The following is an 18,571-nucleotide window of genomic DNA, read 5'->3' on the forward strand; positions in this document are numbered from 1 at the left end:
CAACAAAAGTGAGTACACCCCTAAGAGACTACACCCCTAAATGTCCAAATTGAGCACTGCTTGTCATTTTCCCTCCAAAATGTCATGTGATTTGTTAGTGTTACTAGGTCTCAGGTGTGCATAGGGAGCAGGTGTGTTCAATTTAGTAGTACAGCTCTCACACTCTCTCATACTGGTCACTGAAAGTTCCAACATGGCACCTCATGGCAAAGAACTCTCTGAGGATCCTAAAAGACGAATTGTTGCGCTACATGAAGATGGCCAAAGCTACAAGAAGATTGCCAACACCCTGAAACTGAGCTGCAGCACAGTGGCCAAGATCATCCAGCGTTTTAAAAGAGCAGGGTCCACTCAGAACAGACCTCGAGTCGGTCGTCCAAAGAAGCTGAGTGCACGTGCTCAGCGTCACATCCAACTGCTGTCTTTGAAAGATAGGCGCAGGAGTGCTGTCAGCATTGCTGCAGAGATTGAAAAGGTGGGGGGTCAGCCTGTCAGTGCTCAGACCATACGCCGCACACTACATCAAATTGGTCTGCATGGCTGTCACCCCAGAAGGAAGCCTCTTCTGAAGTCTCTACACAAGAAAGCCCGCAAACAGTTTGCTGAAGACATGTCAACAAAGGACATGGATTACTGGAACCATGTCCTATGGTCTGATGAGACCAAGATTAATTTGTTTGGTTCAGATGGTCTCAAGCATGTGTGGCGGCAATCAGGTGAGAAGTACAAAGATAAGTGTGTCATGCCTACAGTCAAGCATGGTGGTGGGAATGCCATGGTCTGGGGCTGCATGAGTGCAGCAGGTGTTGGGGAGTTACATTTCATTGAGGGACACATGAACTCCAATATGTACTGTGAAATACTGAAGCAGAGCATGATCCCCTCCCTCCGGAAACTGGGTCGCAGGGCAGTGTTCCAGCATGATAATGACCCCAAACACACCTCTAAGACGACCACTGCTTTATTGAAGAGGCTGAGGGTAAAGGTGATGGACTGGCCAAGCATGTCTCCAGACCTAAACCCAATAGAACATCTTTGGGGCATCCTCAAGCGGAAGGTGGAGGAGCGCAAAGTCTCGAATATCCGCCAGCTCCGTGATGTCGTCATGGAGGAGTGGAAAAGCATTCCAGTGGCAACCTGTGAAGCTCTGGTAAACTCCATGCCCAGGAGAGTTAAGGCAGTTCTGGGAAATAATGGTGGCCACACAAAATATTGACACTTCAGGAACTTTCACTAAGGGGTGTACTCACTTTTGTTGCCGGTGGTTTAGACATTAATGGCTGTATATTGAGTTATTTTGAGGGAAGAATAAATTTACACTGTTATATAAGCTGCACACAGACTACTTTTCATTGTGTCAAAGTGTCATTTTGTCAGTGTTGTCCCATGAAAAGATATACTTAAATATCTGCAGAAATGTGAGGGGTGTACTTACTTTTGTGATACACTGTATATATATATATATATATATATATATATATATATATATATATACAGTATATATACTGTATACACACACACACACACACACACACACATATATATATATATATATATATATATATATATATATATATATATATATATATATATACACACACACACACATACACACACACACACATATATATATATATATATATATATATATATGTGGGTGTTTGTGTGTGTGTATAAAATGCCAAAGTGTTTTGTGTGTGTGTGCTACATGGCTTTCATGCCTAAAGACTAAAACACTAGATGTATCACTCTACAGGATCAGTTTACATTTTAGAAAGAAGCTGTAACTACATGAACTCTTGGTGAATCTTTACATTTCTTTTATTCTTGACTATTGTTAGTTTAATGTGTGTTGTTGAGTGTTGTTCTCTGATTTTAAAGAATAACATACTGACCATGTGGTGTGTGCTTGTGCATTTACATGCAAACGCATCTGTAATTGTCAGCAATTTTTATAACTAACTAATTATTCCCCAGCTATTATAAACAATAAATGAATGATGCCTTGTGTAACAGTAACCACACTTTTTCCCCCTTCAGCTTTAGATTTCACCTGAGGTTTTGAAATCACATTTTAATAGTAAAAAACTGTTATTCCCTTTGTCTCTCTATTTGTCTCTGATGGACTGCCATGCCTGTAGATGCCAAGGACAACTCATTCAGCCGTTCACGCAGCTCTAGCGTGACCAGCATTGACAAAGAGTCACGCGAGATCATCTCTTCTTTGCACTTCTGTGAGTCTCTGTCTAGGAAGAGTGATGTGGCCGCATCCCCCCATCTTTGGCTGGGCACTTCTCTGGGCACTATGCTAGGTCTCACCTTCAATGTGCCCTCTACTCCAGAACAGAGGCTGCAGCAAACTGTAGGCGTCTCCTTTTGTGGTACGTGTTGGGAACCCAGATTTTATTTATTTAATCTAAAACCTAATTATGTTGTTTATTAAACCTCAAAATGATTTTTGGTTACAAGTGAGCTTCAGGGCTACTGTTGCTAACAAAGAAAGCTGACAGCTGCCAGTTTAACATTGTGTAAACTGCATGTTTAAAACCTCACACACTTGCCAGGATATTGCATTACTATATATTTAAACCATTTGAAGAATTTGTACAATATACCTGTCTTAAAAACAAGGCAAATATAGTTTGTCAGACCACAATCTGCACTATGAAGTGCCTGTGACAAGCTTTTTTCAACACCAACAAAATAAATGAACGTGAATACCAAAGCACTCATACTTGCAACAATTTTCTGAGAAAAGTGGTGCAAGAAGTAAAATAAATAACAAGTATCAGTAACTAGAGACTATTTATTGATACATAAAAAGCAATTTTAATAAGTTTAAATGAGAAACATTAAGATCTCTTGACAAACATCTATATGCACTATTATTTAGCTCTCAGCCTCAGTACTTGATGAAATGTTCTTTTACCTTGGTAACTTCTAATAAGTGATTTTGCTAAGTGCTAACAAGATTCTGACACCTCTCTTGTAAAATCTTTGCCCATTCTTCTCATGCAAAATCTTCCAGCTCATCGAGGTTTTATGGCTTTCAGGCTGCAGCTATTTTCCATGGGTTTTAATTCTGGAAAATGATAAGTGCACACCAGGACGTTCCAGGACTAATTCCTTAACCAAGCTTTGGTTAACTTGTGTGTTTGGAATCATTGTCACCAATTCACCGTACAGGGTATAAAATTTATAATGCCACTCAAACAGTTAAGACTGACAGTTTCTGCAGCAGAAAAACAACCCAACATCATAGCTGACCCTCCTCCATGCTTGACTGCAGGTATAGTATTCTTCTGGTCATCAGCCTCGCCTCTCTTGCACCAGATAAACTGCTGATCCATATGGCCAAACAGTTCCAGTTCTGATTCATACACAGAAGAGTTTATAGGCAATTTATATGCAGAATTCTGCAGACCTATCCAAAATCCTTCTGATGTACTCCAATCGACCCCCCTGTGCTTCTTGGTCAGCAGTGGCATGCATTGTGGAGCTCAGCCATAAAGTCCTTGGTTGTTACGTTATCTTAGGTTGCCACTGACACATTATTTTAAACCTTCATCAGGTTATCCTGTAAGTCTTTTGCACTAACACAGGGGTTTTCTCTGTTGTCCTGATGAGATTGCTGAGACATCTGGATAATTTTTTTGGGTTTTTTCTTCATGGCCAGTCAATACTTACAGTGGTGTCTCTAGAAATGTTCAAGGCCTTGAAATCATCCTCTGGTACAGTGAAGTGGCCCCTTTTTCAGCTTTTGTTACAGCTTTTTAGTTCCACAATGATTTTAACACACATTAAACACTTGAATCTCTTGGTAGTGTTTATATAAAACATTACAGCTGAAGTAAATTAAGGTTGGTTATTGAGTCCCAATGGTTTAATCATGTTGTAACCCAACTTTAGTTCATACAGGCTGTAGTTTCTGAGATCATGTTTTAAGATCAGCAATATTATGTAAGGGTTGAGACATAATATATTGCTACTCTAAAATACTACTACTATCATTCATTTTCTTTGTTCATTTGCTACATTATACAACTGATAAAGGCTGAAAGAACTAATAAAGCTTAAAAGTCGTGTATATGTACCTCTTAAACAAAGGTTCTACAATCTGACCTGGGCGTTTTGGTTGAAAACAAGTTAGGGTGAAAGTAGAAGCTCTCACAAAAAACACTTTATATTGCAAATGACATTTGACTAATATGTTGTCTTATCAAGTATTTAAAAATCCTTGGAATGTGACTCAGCGCTCTGGTTTTCTCTGCAGGCTTGATAGTTCGGTTGAAAGGTGGCATTGTGCGCATGGCCCTGATGGATTCTAGTGGCTCTCTGCAGCCTCCCACTGCTGAGTGCTGGTATGACCCCAACGCCTCAGAGGAGGAGAGAGAGAGGACACGGCGGCGCCGACCTGGCTCACCCGCTTCCTCTCAGGAGAACCAGGACAGCCATTATGCTGTGGTGTGCTCTGAAAAACAGGCTAAAGTTGTGGCATTGCCTTCCCAGAATTGTATTTATGAACACAACATTACAGAGACCTCGTTTGTGCTGAGGGCTGATGTTGTGGTTATGTCTGCTGGCATCTGCATTGCCTGCTTCTGTGCCAACGGCCACATTATGACTCTGAGGTAAGCAGGTGAATTTATTGCTGCATGTTGAAACCTTTTTTTCTTTTTAATTACTGTTCTGCAGTTGTGTGTTTTTATTTTTTGTTTGTTTGTTGTTGGGTTTTTTTGGGGGTGGGGGTGGGGGGCCTTTGCTGTGCAGCACCAATGTTACCAATTGTGCCACTGTGCCTTTTGTAAACTGTATTACCATTTCAAATACTTCTTTCATTTTTGTCTGTGTCAGCTTACCCAGTCTGCGACCGCTTCTAGACGTGAACTACCTGCCCCTAACAGACATGCGGATAGCCAGAACGTTCTGCTTCTCCAACCTGGGCCAGGCTCTGTATCTTACCTCACCTACTGAAATCCAGAGAATCACCTACAGTCAGGAAACCTGTGATAACTTACAGGTCAGATCTCCTCACACGGTTTACATTACAGGACAGATATACTCACACTGTCTGCATTACAGGTCAGATATTCTCACACTGTATGCATTACAGAAGGGTTTTTTCAAGCGACGCACTTTTTGTCCATGATTTTATTTTTTTTGGCATTTTTCCCAATTTTCCTTCCCCAGTCTAGTCGTACCGAATTACCCGATTGCATTATGCTTCCTCTCTACCGATGCTGATCCCCACTTTTGATTGAAGTGAGTGAGAATGTCACACGCCCCCTCTGACACGTGTGCAGTAGCTGACTGCATCTTTTCACCTGCACGAGGCGAGTTCATATGCATATCAACTTTGTGTACGGAGAGCCACACCCTGTCCACATTATTCCTTGACTCTCTGCAGGCGCCATCAATCAGCCAGAAGAGGTCGAAATTGCATCAGTTAAGAGGTCCCTCTCCGGCGTCCCGCCCAGTATTAACAACAAGCCAATCAATGTTCATATAGCTGCCCAGCCAGATGGCAGAGCTGAGTTTCGAACCGACGAGTTCGAAATGTCAGCTCTGGTGCACTAGTGTGTTTTACCACTGCGCCACCTGAGCGGCATTATCCATTATTTTTTATGCGACCCAGGCATCACAATGCATCTGACTCTCTCTGTACAAGTTGTAACATAAATCCTCCACAAGGGGAGTTCATGTACAAGTTTATTTATTGGTTTTATGGTGGGCTATTTCCATGAGGTAGTAGGGTAAAACAGCATATGATGTTAAATGAACAATGTATGTTAATTGTGTCTTTAAGGTGTACCTAAAAAGTTGAAAACATAACCAGAAAATTTAGCCATAAGGTGCATACAGGTAACCAACCAAAATAATCGGCTGATATGGCCAGTTGCCTCATTATTTTCCTTCTGATAGTAGCTTAAGATGCTACTTACTGAGCTTCTTTGTATGAAAAGAAACATGTTATTTGATCTTGCATGACATTTAAATCAGATCAGAATATGTTTAATCCAGTGAATATGTTTTTATCCTAACAAATACCACTCATGTTGATGTTTACAGGAGATGTTGGGAGAGTTGTTCACTCCAGTAGAGACACCAGAGGCTCCAAACAGAGGATTCTTCAAGGGTCTTTTTGGAGGTGGAGCCCAGTCTCTTGACAGAGAAGATCTCTGTAAGTGTCAAAAGCATACACCGTGAAATTTATACTAAGAATCATACACTAAATCCTATACTGAGAGCTACTGTGGATCAGTGTGCAATTTGTAGGTGGTTTGTGTACTGAACTAAAGCATTAGTGTATAAATGTATATATGTAAGTGTAGATAGCTGTTGCATTTGTATTTTTCATCTTAGTGCCAATAAAGACATGTTTTATATCAATACATCTATGTGTTTTATATTAATGTTCTTTTTTTCTATTTCTGTAGTATTTTGTGCCATGGACTCAAATAATTCAGACCCCTTGACTGTTCTTTTTTAAAGCAAACACTAAAATCTTTTATATACAATGGTATTCAGACAATTTACTCAGTACTTTGTAGAAGCCCCTTTGGCAGCATATACAGCTGATCTCATTGTTCATGGTAGATCCTCTTAAGCTTTGTCAGATTGGATGGCGAGTGTGAACTGTCATCCTCTCCACAAATGTCTGAGTCTAGACTTTGTCTGACACTTTGCCCAAAGTCACCTCATTTTTGGCTGTATGCTTCTTGTCACTGTTATGTTGAAAGCTGATCTGCTGCCCCGTTTAAAGGTTTTCTTAAAGGATTTTCCTGTATTTGGATGCATTTATCCATCCCTCAGTGCTTACCTGTCTTCCAGTCCCTGCTTCTGAGAAGCACCCCATAACAGTTTTTCACCAGTGCTTGCTGAATTCAGAGAGTCTTTTTAGAGACATGCCATTTAGCAAACTCCAAGCTCAACAGTGGCCTCACAAAGCTTTAGAAATAGTTTTATATTCTTGTTCTGATCTATGTTTTGTCACAGTTTGATCACAGAGATCCACAGATAGTTCCTTGGATTTCATTGCTTGGTATTTCTTTTCCTGGGCCCGTATAGAGCCAGATGTGTGCCTTTATAAATTAAGTCCAATTAATTCAAATTGCAACTTCAACTGAGTTCTAGACACATCTCAATGATGGAAGGGAATTCTTTTAATCGTCATATATACATATACACGTGTATAGTACTATGAAATGTTTCTTCCACAAATCCCAGCTTGTTTAAAAGCTGGGATCAGAGCACAGCCATTGTACCAGTACCCCTGACACTGAGAGGGTTAAGGGTCTTGCTCAAGAGCCCAACAGTGGCTGCACAGAAGACTCAGGATTCAAACCCACAACCTCATAATTAAGGCAAACAGAATGCACCTGTCCACAATTTGGAGTGTCACAGCAAAGGGTCTAAATAAGCAATTTCAGGTTTTTATTTTGTTTATTTGTTATTGAAAACATTTTTCACTTCATTATCATCACTTTCACATCATTATAAAAAATTTTGTGAAGTGTACAAAAAGTCAAGAAAGGCTGAAAACATTCTGAATTTACTGTATATAAATATGTTTATAGAATACATGGGAGTCAGAGAGGGAGAAGTATTTCATATTTGCTCTTTTTAGCAAAAAATAAATCAATTTTGCTACAGAGGTAACTGTTTCTAAACCATCAAACACATCCTCCGAATCTATGCTCCAAATAGACATGCATTGTGCTTATAAAGATGTTGAATGTGATGCAACGATGATTACAAAGTAGGAAGAATTCTTCACTGAGTTCATTGTAAATATCTGCTCTTTTTGATCTTAGCCTTTCATAGTCTGGGCCAGTAACAAAAACATATATTTTGTTGTCAGAATGTGAAGGAAAAAAGCCTTTGGCTTGACTATTACACCCTTTTTTAATCAGTTGCTGCATTATAATTCAGGGGATTGAAAACTACAGTAGTATTATGTTGTATACTGGAGACCAGTTCTACATAGTCGTTGTTACCTTTGTTTGTCCTTGAACTTGCTTTCACAGTTGGCGAGTTGGCAGCAGGCAAGGCTTCTCGCAGCCTTGCGCAGCACATTCCAGGGCCAGGTGGCATGGAAGGCATGAAGGGGGCAGCATCAGGTGTAGTGGGGGAGCTGGCACGTGCCCGGATAGCTTTGGATGAGAGAGGGCAGAAGCTCGGTGAGCTGGAAGAGAGGACAGCAGCCATGATGGCTAGCGCAGACTCCTTTTCCAAGCACGCACATGATGTGAGTTCATTACAACGAGCACCATGTTTTAGCAGAGGATTATTATAAACATTCAAACATTAGAACAGAAGTGAATGAATGATTCTGAGCATGTTTGTATCAAACCCAAGCGTGTTATTCTTTGTGGGATTTGTTTAAGTCAATAAAAGTACAGTAATCACATTCTGGACCAAAATAAGCAATCCAAATGTACTTAGCTTTAATGCAGATGAATTAAATTATGTGTACTTGAAGGAATAATTAATTCATATTAATCATTCTTTCTTGCTTCTGTCTTTCAGGTGATGCTGAAGTACAAGGACAAGAAGTGGTATCAGCTTTGATGGCCATGCAGAGAGTCAGGGGCTCCACATCCATTCCCTCTCCTCCCCCTCTTCCTCCTCTTCCGTTCTTGCTTCAGAGTAAAGGAGGCGGGTCTGCCATTCTCACCCAGTACAATGTCACAATGTTTCCTTGGTTGTCTGGACCGAGGGGCAGAAAGGAGAGTGAGAATAGAAGAAGAGAGAAGGGGATAAAGAAAAGCCAGCAACAAACTTAATTTTTTTGGCGAAGGTTGAGCATCCTTTCCTGTCACAAAGATGTTCTTTGCTGTTACAGCAGAGAGGACTTAGCGTGTGCTGACCATGCAATTCACTATCATTATATGTGCTGTCATTTTCACTGCCATTCAACCCATACAAAAAAAGAAAAAACCTAGAAAACACAGAATGGTGGTGGCTATTTGTAAAAGTGAATAAGGCAAGAGTAATTGAGCAGTACATCAAATGCCAATAGCATTGCCTGGTGTGATGCTACTGGTGACTCTGGCCTGAATAAATAGCATGTCTTGTGACTTTAGAAATCCTTTTTGTATCTGATGTCACATGGACTGGCCAGAACTACTTACATGTGATAAATGAGGTGTCATTAATATCATGTCTAAAGGGCTGGTAATGTGCTTTTATTAGCATATAGCATGTGATCATTCTGCCATGAGCGAGTCACAGACCAGCGACAGCTTAGTATAATTGTGCTGATCTTTCATCTCAGTCCTTTGACATCAAGGACATGGTTTACATCAAATCTCAGACATCCACTGAAACCTTTGTTTGGCTAAGATGCTTGCCATATGTATCCAAACATATATTAGGGTAAATGAACTGAGCATGGTCTACTCATCTGCTGAATATTAGTAGTTTATGAGTGGTTGCATATCATACCCTGAAGATTTATATCTTGGAGCATGTGTACTATTTTCGTCCATGTGGAAAAACTTGATTAAGACTTCAAAAGTGTGAGGCATGACTTAACGGTATGTGCCTTGTGATGACTGTAGATATATTCACTATTAGCAGACTAAAGAATGTTGGATAGATGCTGAGTCTTGCTCTTTCTCACCTTCATTCAGCTCCTCTACTCTGCGATAAAGGGTCCCCATAAAGCAGCATGTCTCTGGCTAACTATAAAACAGAACAGCACTGCAGGTTAACTGTTGGAAAGGCCTGGTTCAGCCTGATGTTCACCTGTTCATCTGGAGAATGAAGGACACAAATATTTCTTTCGTCCCCCCCCCCCCCACAGATGCATGTGTGACAATTGACTATAGCCATCTTTGTGTTTGCTGCAGTGGAAATGACCAAGCACCACTAAACTCCCCCAATCAGTACATGAGAGGGGCATCTTATGCCTTGCTTATCATGTGAATATGCTAACCTTGACCTTTTGTGTGTATACTTGTGTGTCTTTGTGAACATACATATATGCAGAAATATGTGTATGCTCATGCGCGATTATAGAAATGCCATAGCACATGTTTATTTTAAAAGATATAATATGATTTTTGTTGTTGTCTTTTTCTTTATTCCTGTCTGTGGGGTGCAAGAAACTGCTGCTACTCATTTATTTAGAAGCTTTATTTTGTTGTTCTTTATTTACCAATGAAGGACAAGGCATTTCTGTTCTTTCCAAATGGCTGCCAAATGTTGTAAATAGTTGGACGTTTGAAGACAAATTTGAGAGTGCTTGGCTGGCACAAAGCACCTAAGGATGGTTGCCATGGTTTTGTTTAACACCAAAAGATTGCTTAGATTGATCTCATGTTAAAAATAATAAATTCAGACCTGCTGTAATACTGGTCATAATACATATGAGAGCTTGGTGTCAAAACCTTCCTGGAAATGCAGCAAAGCACTCCTTCGCTTGCCGTGATGTTTGTGTAAATATCTACCAAAATGGAGAATTTTTAGTGCTAACCGACCTAAAAATGAATTACGCTACTGTGCTTCATTTCTTTTTTGTATAAGCAATTGTGTGGTTTTGCACTATATGTTTTGTATTATAATGACATAAATGGTCATTTTATTAATATTTTTGTAGTTTGTATTGTAACTATTTTTTGGCATTAGTTTATTTCAGAAGGACCAAATCATGGAAGGGCAAACTGCAGAGTGGGTTAGTGGCAAGCTTTAAGGAGTCTTTTACTCTCAGATCTGTCTTCATTGTCGGTTTAATGATACTATAATATATTTATATATTTGGAAAGTATATATATATACTTTTAATTTCAAATAATTACAAAGTAATACTTTTAGTATATTATTTAAAATGAGAATGGTGCATTTTAAGATAATTGGATGTATACATTCTCCAGAATTCAAATATAAAATGTAAAACACGTGAAGGATATTTAACTGCTCATTAAAAGAGGAGCTGCTTTGGCTCTCCATTTAATAATAATAATAATAATAATAATAATAATGATGATAATAATAATAATAATTAACAATTTGGCCATTTCTGTATACTGTGTGTCCTACAAGTTTCCTTGCACAAAAGAGGCAGCATGATGCTTAGTGTTTACAATTAAAAATCATCCATTCTGTATATTCTTTGTAGTTGTCTGATTTCTTAATCTTCAGAATTCGTTTGACAAGAACAAATGATGTGTTTTGTTTTTAGTCAGGCATGAATAAACATACTTAACGTGTTATTATGTTCTGACTTATCTCTCACCGAGGGCAAACTCAGCCGATCCAATAATCCGTTAAGCCCATACTCTTCTGTTTTCTGGGGAGAGGGTCTGTTTTCTCAATTTACCATTGTCTCAAAGTTTCTGTGGGGTGCAGTTTTTCCTTGTCCTAGCCAAGTTATTGTACAGTTTTATTAAGCAAAGTTTCACATGGATGTTTGTCTTATTATGCTGCCACCTACAATCTAGGAAATATGTTGATAGACATGACGTGGATTGGAAAATAAATGTAAATTCAAACATTTTTGCTGGTTGTTTTGTCTTGGAGAATTACATCCATAATAACGCTAAAAATGCTGTTGCAGGTGTTGGCCACAAGGTGACATAGTTTTTCCACAATTCCCACAAGGTTTAATGGGTGAAAGCGATGCCCAGCACTGCATTGATGCTCTGATCAGGGGCTGTTCTGTTTTACCCCGTGTGTACGGGTTGAGCTTCTTATTTTAAATAAACAGTATATCAGTTATTTTTATTGTTTCACTATTAATAGTTCTTAGCCATGCCTTTAAGCTACCTTTGCCTTATACTAGTGACTACATCATTAAACAGTGTTTAGCAGTTAAAGTCAGTAAAAACAAGAATCTGTAAATTGCAGGCAGGCCAGTCAAGCATACACACTCTGTGACAACAAAGTTACACTGTTGTAGCATAGCACAATTGATGGCACCATATGTCTAATTTCTGCAATAAATCATTGTAGGGCTTTCTTTTTGCACAATATTGATTCGGGTTGCATTTTCGATGCAGCACCAAACTGTGTTAAGGTTTTCCAAAGTACTCACAAGCCCATGTGGTGATATTTATCACAGTAGCCTGACAGTATCTTACACAGTGCCATCTGAGGTCGTGAAGGTCACGCACTTCCACAGTGTTATTTTAATTTGTTAAATTTAACAAATAAATAAAAAACACCACAATTTGTTCACTTTAGATTTTGTATTAACTTGTATTAACTAAGCTGAGGAAACATTAACATGAAATTTTACCAAACTACTGTTTAGTGATTTTTTTTTTAACCAGTTTCAGTTTTGCAATGGTTTCATTAGGATTTACTTCTGAAAATGATCTTTTTATAAAAGATTAATAACCTACTTGGGGTCTCAGTTTTGAACCACTGACCATGTTCATTAACTGTAAATTGTTCAAAATGCATCAACAAAATTAATGCTCAATTTCTGAGGTAAAGTCCAGTAACGCAAAAATTGGTAGCAAATTATTTTTACCTTTAGGAAACAGTTTCCTAGTAAAAATCTTTAGTTATACATTGTTGTTAAAGCAACATGCATTAATTTAGTATTACTTGAACTAGCAGTCTGTGCAGCAAAAACAGGTGGATTGTTAACTTTGTGTTTTTTTAACATGTACACATACAGTACATTCTGATTGATTTTATTATGAAATATTATTCTGTAATACGAGTGCACACCTTTTAAACACTATGCATGATAATGCATATTTTTTATTTTATGCACATTTTGTTATTTGTAATTCTTGTTTTTGAAATTATGTGCATTTACTTTATGTTTCAAACCTTTGGATTTTTTGTTAATTTACTTAAGTTCACAAAATGAAAATGCCATTTTAGTTACAGATTATACCACTCAAGGCAGCATTTGTCGCTATAAGTTAATGCTTACATATATTTTCATATTGTTTGCTGTTTTTAAGAGCATCTGATAAAGGAATGTACGTATGTTAATAGTGTTCATGTAGAACAGCAGGAAAGCATCAAGTATTTTTCACCATATTTAAATAAAGCCAAACCTTTTCAAAAGGCCTGTGTTTAGGGCAGCACAGAAATGAGCAGGTGGCACACAAAGAACATAAATCCTGAATTCAATCCTCACCTCTGGTCACAGTCTGTGAGAAATTTGGTATGTTCCCCCTGTACTTGCGTAAATTGTCTCCCACAAACTCTAATTTGTCCCTTAAATGTGAATGGGTGAGTGTGTGCTGACTATGTGTGATACGCAGTCTCGGTTTATCTTTCATTTTGCGCCCGGAGTTTTACGTGGCACCGGACTCACTGTGATCCTGAACAGGATTAAAATGAATAAAGACAATGCGTTAAAAGAGCGGCTGAAGTCAAACTGAAGTACAAAGTGAAGTAAGTAATGTTGCTGCACGTCTTAGCGCAGGCGCAGTGTGGCGCCACTGAGCAAAGAACCGACACAGCAAACAGATCCACATTGGCTTCACACTGATAAGCAAGTTCAGTTCAACAAGATGCCTGCAAGAGCAGCGCTGTGTTTTATCGGGTAACGTTTAAAGTTGCTGGATTCACTCTCTCACAACACAGTGTTTGCAGAATTAAAAGCTTCAGCGACGGAGAGGAACATGTTAGAGAGAAAAGGCTGAAGAACCCAAGCTTTTAGATTTACTGACACTGGAAACGCCAGCTGACGGGACTGTGGATTTATTTGGGGGAAAAGTCGGACTTGTTTCTCAATTGTTTTATGAGTTAATACTGTTGGCAAAGACAAAAATGCTCAGTTTTCAACATGAAGTTCACCAGGTTAGTGGATATCTTACATGAATTAGTACACTTGATTTTAGCGTGATGGTGTTAGTTTGTGCTCTCTCCAGTGCATCTAATGTGTTTGCATCCTCAATATAACATGTAGAGAAACACCAGTCACTGTTATCACAACCAGTATCTGTTTGTGACCCAAAAAATGCAATACAGTAGCAGTTCTAATCTACTTGTTTTGGAAATATATTCTGTCTCCAAACAAGGACGCTTAGGTATTAACTTTGCGTTGCCAAGCTGTGTTCACAAACAATGAGAAGAAACACACTCACGCCAGCAAAGATACATGGACTTTTTGGAGTATTTTATCTCTAGTAACGATGACCACCGGGCCTGCGATCGTCTACGAGTGGTTAAAAGCCCTGCAGCTCAGCCAGTATGTCGAGTCTTTTATGGATAACGGCTACGACGATCTGGAAGTGTGTAAGCAAATTGGAGAACCAGATCTGGACGCCATCGGTGTGTTTCCACCTCATCACAGGCTTAAAGTTCTTCAAGCAGTGCAGAGACTCAAAGAGCAAGATAGGAAGTTTGCTCCAGCTCTTTACTTCACACTAGAACCTCTACCAGACGTCTCCAATGACTGCGAGATCAAATCAAGTATTAATCATTGGGATAAACCAGAAAATGGATTGGCCAATAACAATATGCTACATGGATGCTCGCCAGAACTAGTGTCCTACCCAAAACTTAAGCTGAAAATCCTGATCCGGGATAAATTGTTCAAGGATGGGACTGACCTGAGTAAGCCTCCTTACTCGTTTAAGGTGTGTACAAAGCTCACAGCACTGGTGATTTTTTTTTATTTGCTTCAGATTAGTTATGACCAGTGGCATAGCTGGAATTTAATGGACCCTAGAGCAAAAACATAAAATGGGAAAATAAACAATATTTTCTTTATATCTCAAATGGCTGAGAAATGCAAGGAAAAAACGTGGTTAAATTCCTCAGACAGCCTGATATTATATTTCTAATAATTTCTGAACATTTATGCACCTTGAGACAGTTTATGCTGTTCTTGAGGAATAAATAACCCAAAATTTTCATAAAACTCTGACATTACACATGCTTTACGTATTACTTAATACAGCATATCTAACAAAAAATCGAATTGGCTTATACAAACTTAGTTGCTTAATACAGATTATTAATGTGGCTCTGTATACTCCATGAGTGTAAATTTGTTTAACTGCTGGTATAGACGACCCAATAAAGATATTAGTTGGCCCTAATATCTCAGGTTTTCACATATTAGTACATTTGACCCTTTGCGCTATAGGTGCATTCCAGCCACATCCCAAAACATGAGGGTAGGGGGATTGGCAAGTATTGGGACTACACAGTTCAGTTCCAAAAAAAACTAAAACTGTGCTGTCATTAAAATTTAAATGTGTTTGGTTTTGCAGGTCCTCATTAATTAAAAAAAAAAAAAAGAAATTAATTTTAAGAAATGGTGGACTTGGTGATATCAGGTATGATTCCCTAATATCTTATTCACTGTTTGTGTGTTCTCTTGCTAGACAAAAGAACACAGATGTTGCATGTAAACATAAGACAAAAATCCTCTTAAATTCCTGGCAAAAAAGCTTGCAGAATGTTGGTTAGGTTGCTGTAAGCTTGTCCTGGCCAGCTTGTATAGGATATCATGTATAGGATAATATTCAAGGCTCTGATAATGGTACTAATATGGTACAGTGAGGTTGGTGCATTCTTACTCCTAAGACCTAACTGATCAGCTGAATAGTATATTACTAATGTATTTAATTCATATAGGTTTATGTAATGGTATGTACTCATAAAAAGGGGTTCTTCAGCTAGGTTTCTAAGTAGACCAATTGTTCCTTGCTGCTACAAATGTTTTACAATACTGAACTATTCATGTTTTAGGGTTTTGTTGACTACCCACAATTAAAAGTGGTAGTCCTCTCCTACACCTCTCTGATGTAGAGATCTGCTTAGAATGTTCCATCAGACCAAGCGCAAAATAGAGTCCTTCAAAGCTGATGTTGGCCTATAACCTTGCTTCATATTTGCATAGTTTTGTTATTTTTTAAGCAGTTTGTGATCGGTATAGAAATTACATGTTGCTAAAAAAGTGTGTTAATTCATTGTCTAGTCATAGGCCTCAGTCATTAGTTCAAGTTCAGCTTTAAATTCATTAGTGAAGTCTGATGCTTTAATAGGATGCATTTCTTTGTCTAAAATCAATAACCAAAAGGAAAGAAATCCATCCACATTTACTATAGACAGAACAAAGATTTACAGCACAGCTGCTGCTAGTACAATGTGGCTACTTATTGAAAACTGACTGCATTTTGGTATCAGGCATTGTTGATTTAGTTATAGCCTAAATAAAATACCTATCTTGGTTGGGTATTTTTAATGAATCTGTACAATTTGGTCTTTAAATAAGAAAATATAAAAAAACTAGTGTGACCATCAAGCCCTCAGGTGGTATTGTTTGAGAAACCATTATGCAATTCAGCTTGTATTTGGGAAAAACATACACTGGACTCAACGAAAGATGAAAAGGATTTTTTAGACTGTTACTGAAGTGCAAAAAATGGCATATGTGATGACATGCGTCAGAGCCCATACCTCCAGAACATTCATTTTTAATACATTTCATTAGCGCAGTCTTTTATTTTTATAAGAATTTATTTTGTTTTCTACTCCTATTTGATCTGATAACGATGCAGCATTTTAGCTGTTATCATTATTGATACTAGTTCATGCAGGTGGTTATTGGATACAAGAAATATTCAGTATTAATGATCAATGTAATAGATAAGTGTGTTAAATAAAATAGTTTTTAGAGCATAATATGCTGCTTTATTGTAATTGTATCATATTGTAATACTATCACTGGAATCACATTATAAGCCAAAATTTGGTAACACTGTGATTTCCACTGGATATGAACCTGTTGCAGCATCTACCCTGTAAATGCTTGTCCTGCTACAGAGATAAATGGTCAATGGACCTGGCCGTGCCTTTGTTTCCAGGCCTGGCTGTGTTTCTACTCTGCTTCTTATCAGTACATTTATCAGAGTGGTAAGTCTCCAGTGACAGATGGTTGTAAATGGCTTTATTTAAAGCAGAATTCAGGGTCCAAATGTTTTTGTACTTGTATTTTTACCTGCATTTGTTTAGTTGTTTTTATGGTTAAAGGCTTCGTATAAGTAAATTGTTGGTAAAGTTTGCAAAAGACAGTAAAATAAAAACTTTCTTGGTGCAGGAAAATGGGATTGAGATGGGCTTAACCTACTGTAATGTGGAGCAGATGGAAGTTGTTAATAGTTGTGTGATGATATGCAGAGCTTCACAGCTATGTATCTTCCTCTGTTTTCTGTATCAGATCTAAAGTACGTGTCTCAATGGCAGCATTAGCAGCTTCTACTGTTTATCTAGTACCTGCGGAACCAGCATGCAGCTACAGGAGGAAGATTTTTTAGATTAGGCTGTATAAAGACCGTATTATTTAAATTAAAAAGTTATTAATTAAACTATTTTAATGGCAGCAGTGGAATCACACTGATTAAAACATAATTTTGTTAACCTACGTTACATATTCTTTAATACATTGTGTTACTTGCTCTTGAATAAAAGCACACTTCTCTTGGGGTTACTAGATTTCGTCTTGAGCCCACTCCAATGTATTTATTGTTTAAGTAGTATTTTTTCACAGTGAGTATCTAACTGCACCACAAGTGTAATAATGTACAAAAATACATTTAAACAGTGCAAGTTCTTTTTTAGTTTAATTTGGGTTAAACATCTAATCCAGTTTTAAGTGCATTGATGTTTAAAATATCTGGTTGTCTATCCTCAGAAGTCCCAAAAATTTGTTTTGTGAATCTGTAAGCTGTGGGTTTCTGTTTAATGTTCACAGTCATTTTGCAGCCACATTGACTGTCAGTGTAGAGGTTTCTGGCAAGTGTACAAAATCAAAGTGAGTTACTGGTTTACAGCTGGAAAGGAATCTCAAATGTAGTGCTTTGGTTATGGTCTTCTAATTTCAGTTGACCCCTGAGCCAAACACCTTATGCTTTCATAGTTTAAACACTGTTCTATGTAGTATGTCCTGATGGTTGAAGTGATGGGGAAGGAGCATTTGCAGAATCATATAAGGACATATGAGATGTGTTTCTTGTGCACAGTCACTGCTGTGTTAGTTTCATTAAAGATTTAGAAGTTAAAAACTGCTAAGTGCAGGGAAGGAAGCACTTTGTGACTCACATCTGACCTTCTATTTCATTTAAACTAAGAGTTCATATGTATAAGTCTGGGATATTTCACTATCAGGGTAATGCCACCAAAGCTAAACTACTAAACTTTTGACCTGTGTGGTGTCATTATTTTCCTTAAATCTAAATATTCTGTTCCTCTGTTAGTTTGCGGCATCAGCCTTGCAACAGTAAGGTGGAGCAATTAAGGCACCAAGATATCATAGCACAGATATTTGGTTTAATTTGTCCTTTGTTATATGGACATGCCATTTGACAAGATTTGAATATCCATTCCCATTTTATTTAGGTGTATCCATATAAATGGCCCACCCTGGTTGGTGATATTAACTTCCTGTTTGTGGCACATTAGTATATGGGAGGGGGAAAACTTTTCAAGATGGGTGGTGACCATGGTGGCCATTTTGAAGTCGGCCATTTTGGATCCAACTTTAGTTTTTTCAATGGGAAGAGGGTCATGTGACTTATCAAACTTATTGAGAATTTCACAAGAAAAACAATGGTGTGCTTGGTTTTAACGTAACTTTATTCTTTCATGA

The 18,571-nt window shown here is 38.1% G+C and overlaps 2 protein-coding genes across 9 annotated transcripts in view; both read left to right on the forward strand.

Annotated features, from left to right (window-relative positions):
• The window catches only part of stxbp5b (syntaxin binding protein 5b (tomosyn)), a 49,456-nt gene extending 37,957 nt beyond the window's left edge, over positions 1-11,499 (forward strand). For all 7 annotated transcript variants that reach the window (XM_063008093.1, XM_063008092.1, XM_063008091.1 and 4 more), the window contains 6 exons: positions 2,142-2,381; positions 4,274-4,631; positions 4,855-5,020; positions 6,070-6,181; positions 8,028-8,248; positions 8,530-11,499. In XM_063008093.1, coding sequence (XP_062864163.1) covers positions 2,142-2,381; positions 4,274-4,631; positions 4,855-5,020; positions 6,070-6,181; positions 8,028-8,248; positions 8,530-8,571 — 1,139 coding nt within the window. In that variant the 3' untranslated portion in view covers positions 8,572-11,499. The remainder of the gene's footprint in view (positions 1-2,141; positions 2,382-4,273; positions 4,632-4,854; positions 5,021-6,069; positions 6,182-8,027; positions 8,249-8,529) is intronic.
• Positions 11,500-13,544: 2,045 nt separating this feature from the next.
• Positions 13,545-18,571, forward strand: part of sash1b (SAM and SH3 domain containing 1b) — a 78,628-nt gene continuing 73,601 nt past the window's right edge. The window contains exon 1 of one of the 2 annotated variants that reach the window (XM_063007566.1): positions 13,545-13,770. In XM_063007566.1, the coding sequence (XP_062863636.1) occupies positions 13,741-13,770 (30 nt within the window). In that variant the 5' untranslated portion in view covers positions 13,545-13,740. Of the gene's footprint in view, positions 13,771-14,105; positions 14,553-18,571 lie in introns of those variants that run through there. The other variant, XM_063007565.1, reaches the window with a different exon arrangement.

The sequence above is a fragment of the Trichomycterus rosablanca genome, chromosome 13 (assembly GCF_030014385.1).
Source record: "Trichomycterus rosablanca isolate fTriRos1 chromosome 13, fTriRos1.hap1, whole genome shotgun sequence".
Taxonomy (NCBI): Eukaryota; Metazoa; Chordata; class Actinopteri; order Siluriformes; family Trichomycteridae; genus Trichomycterus; species Trichomycterus rosablanca.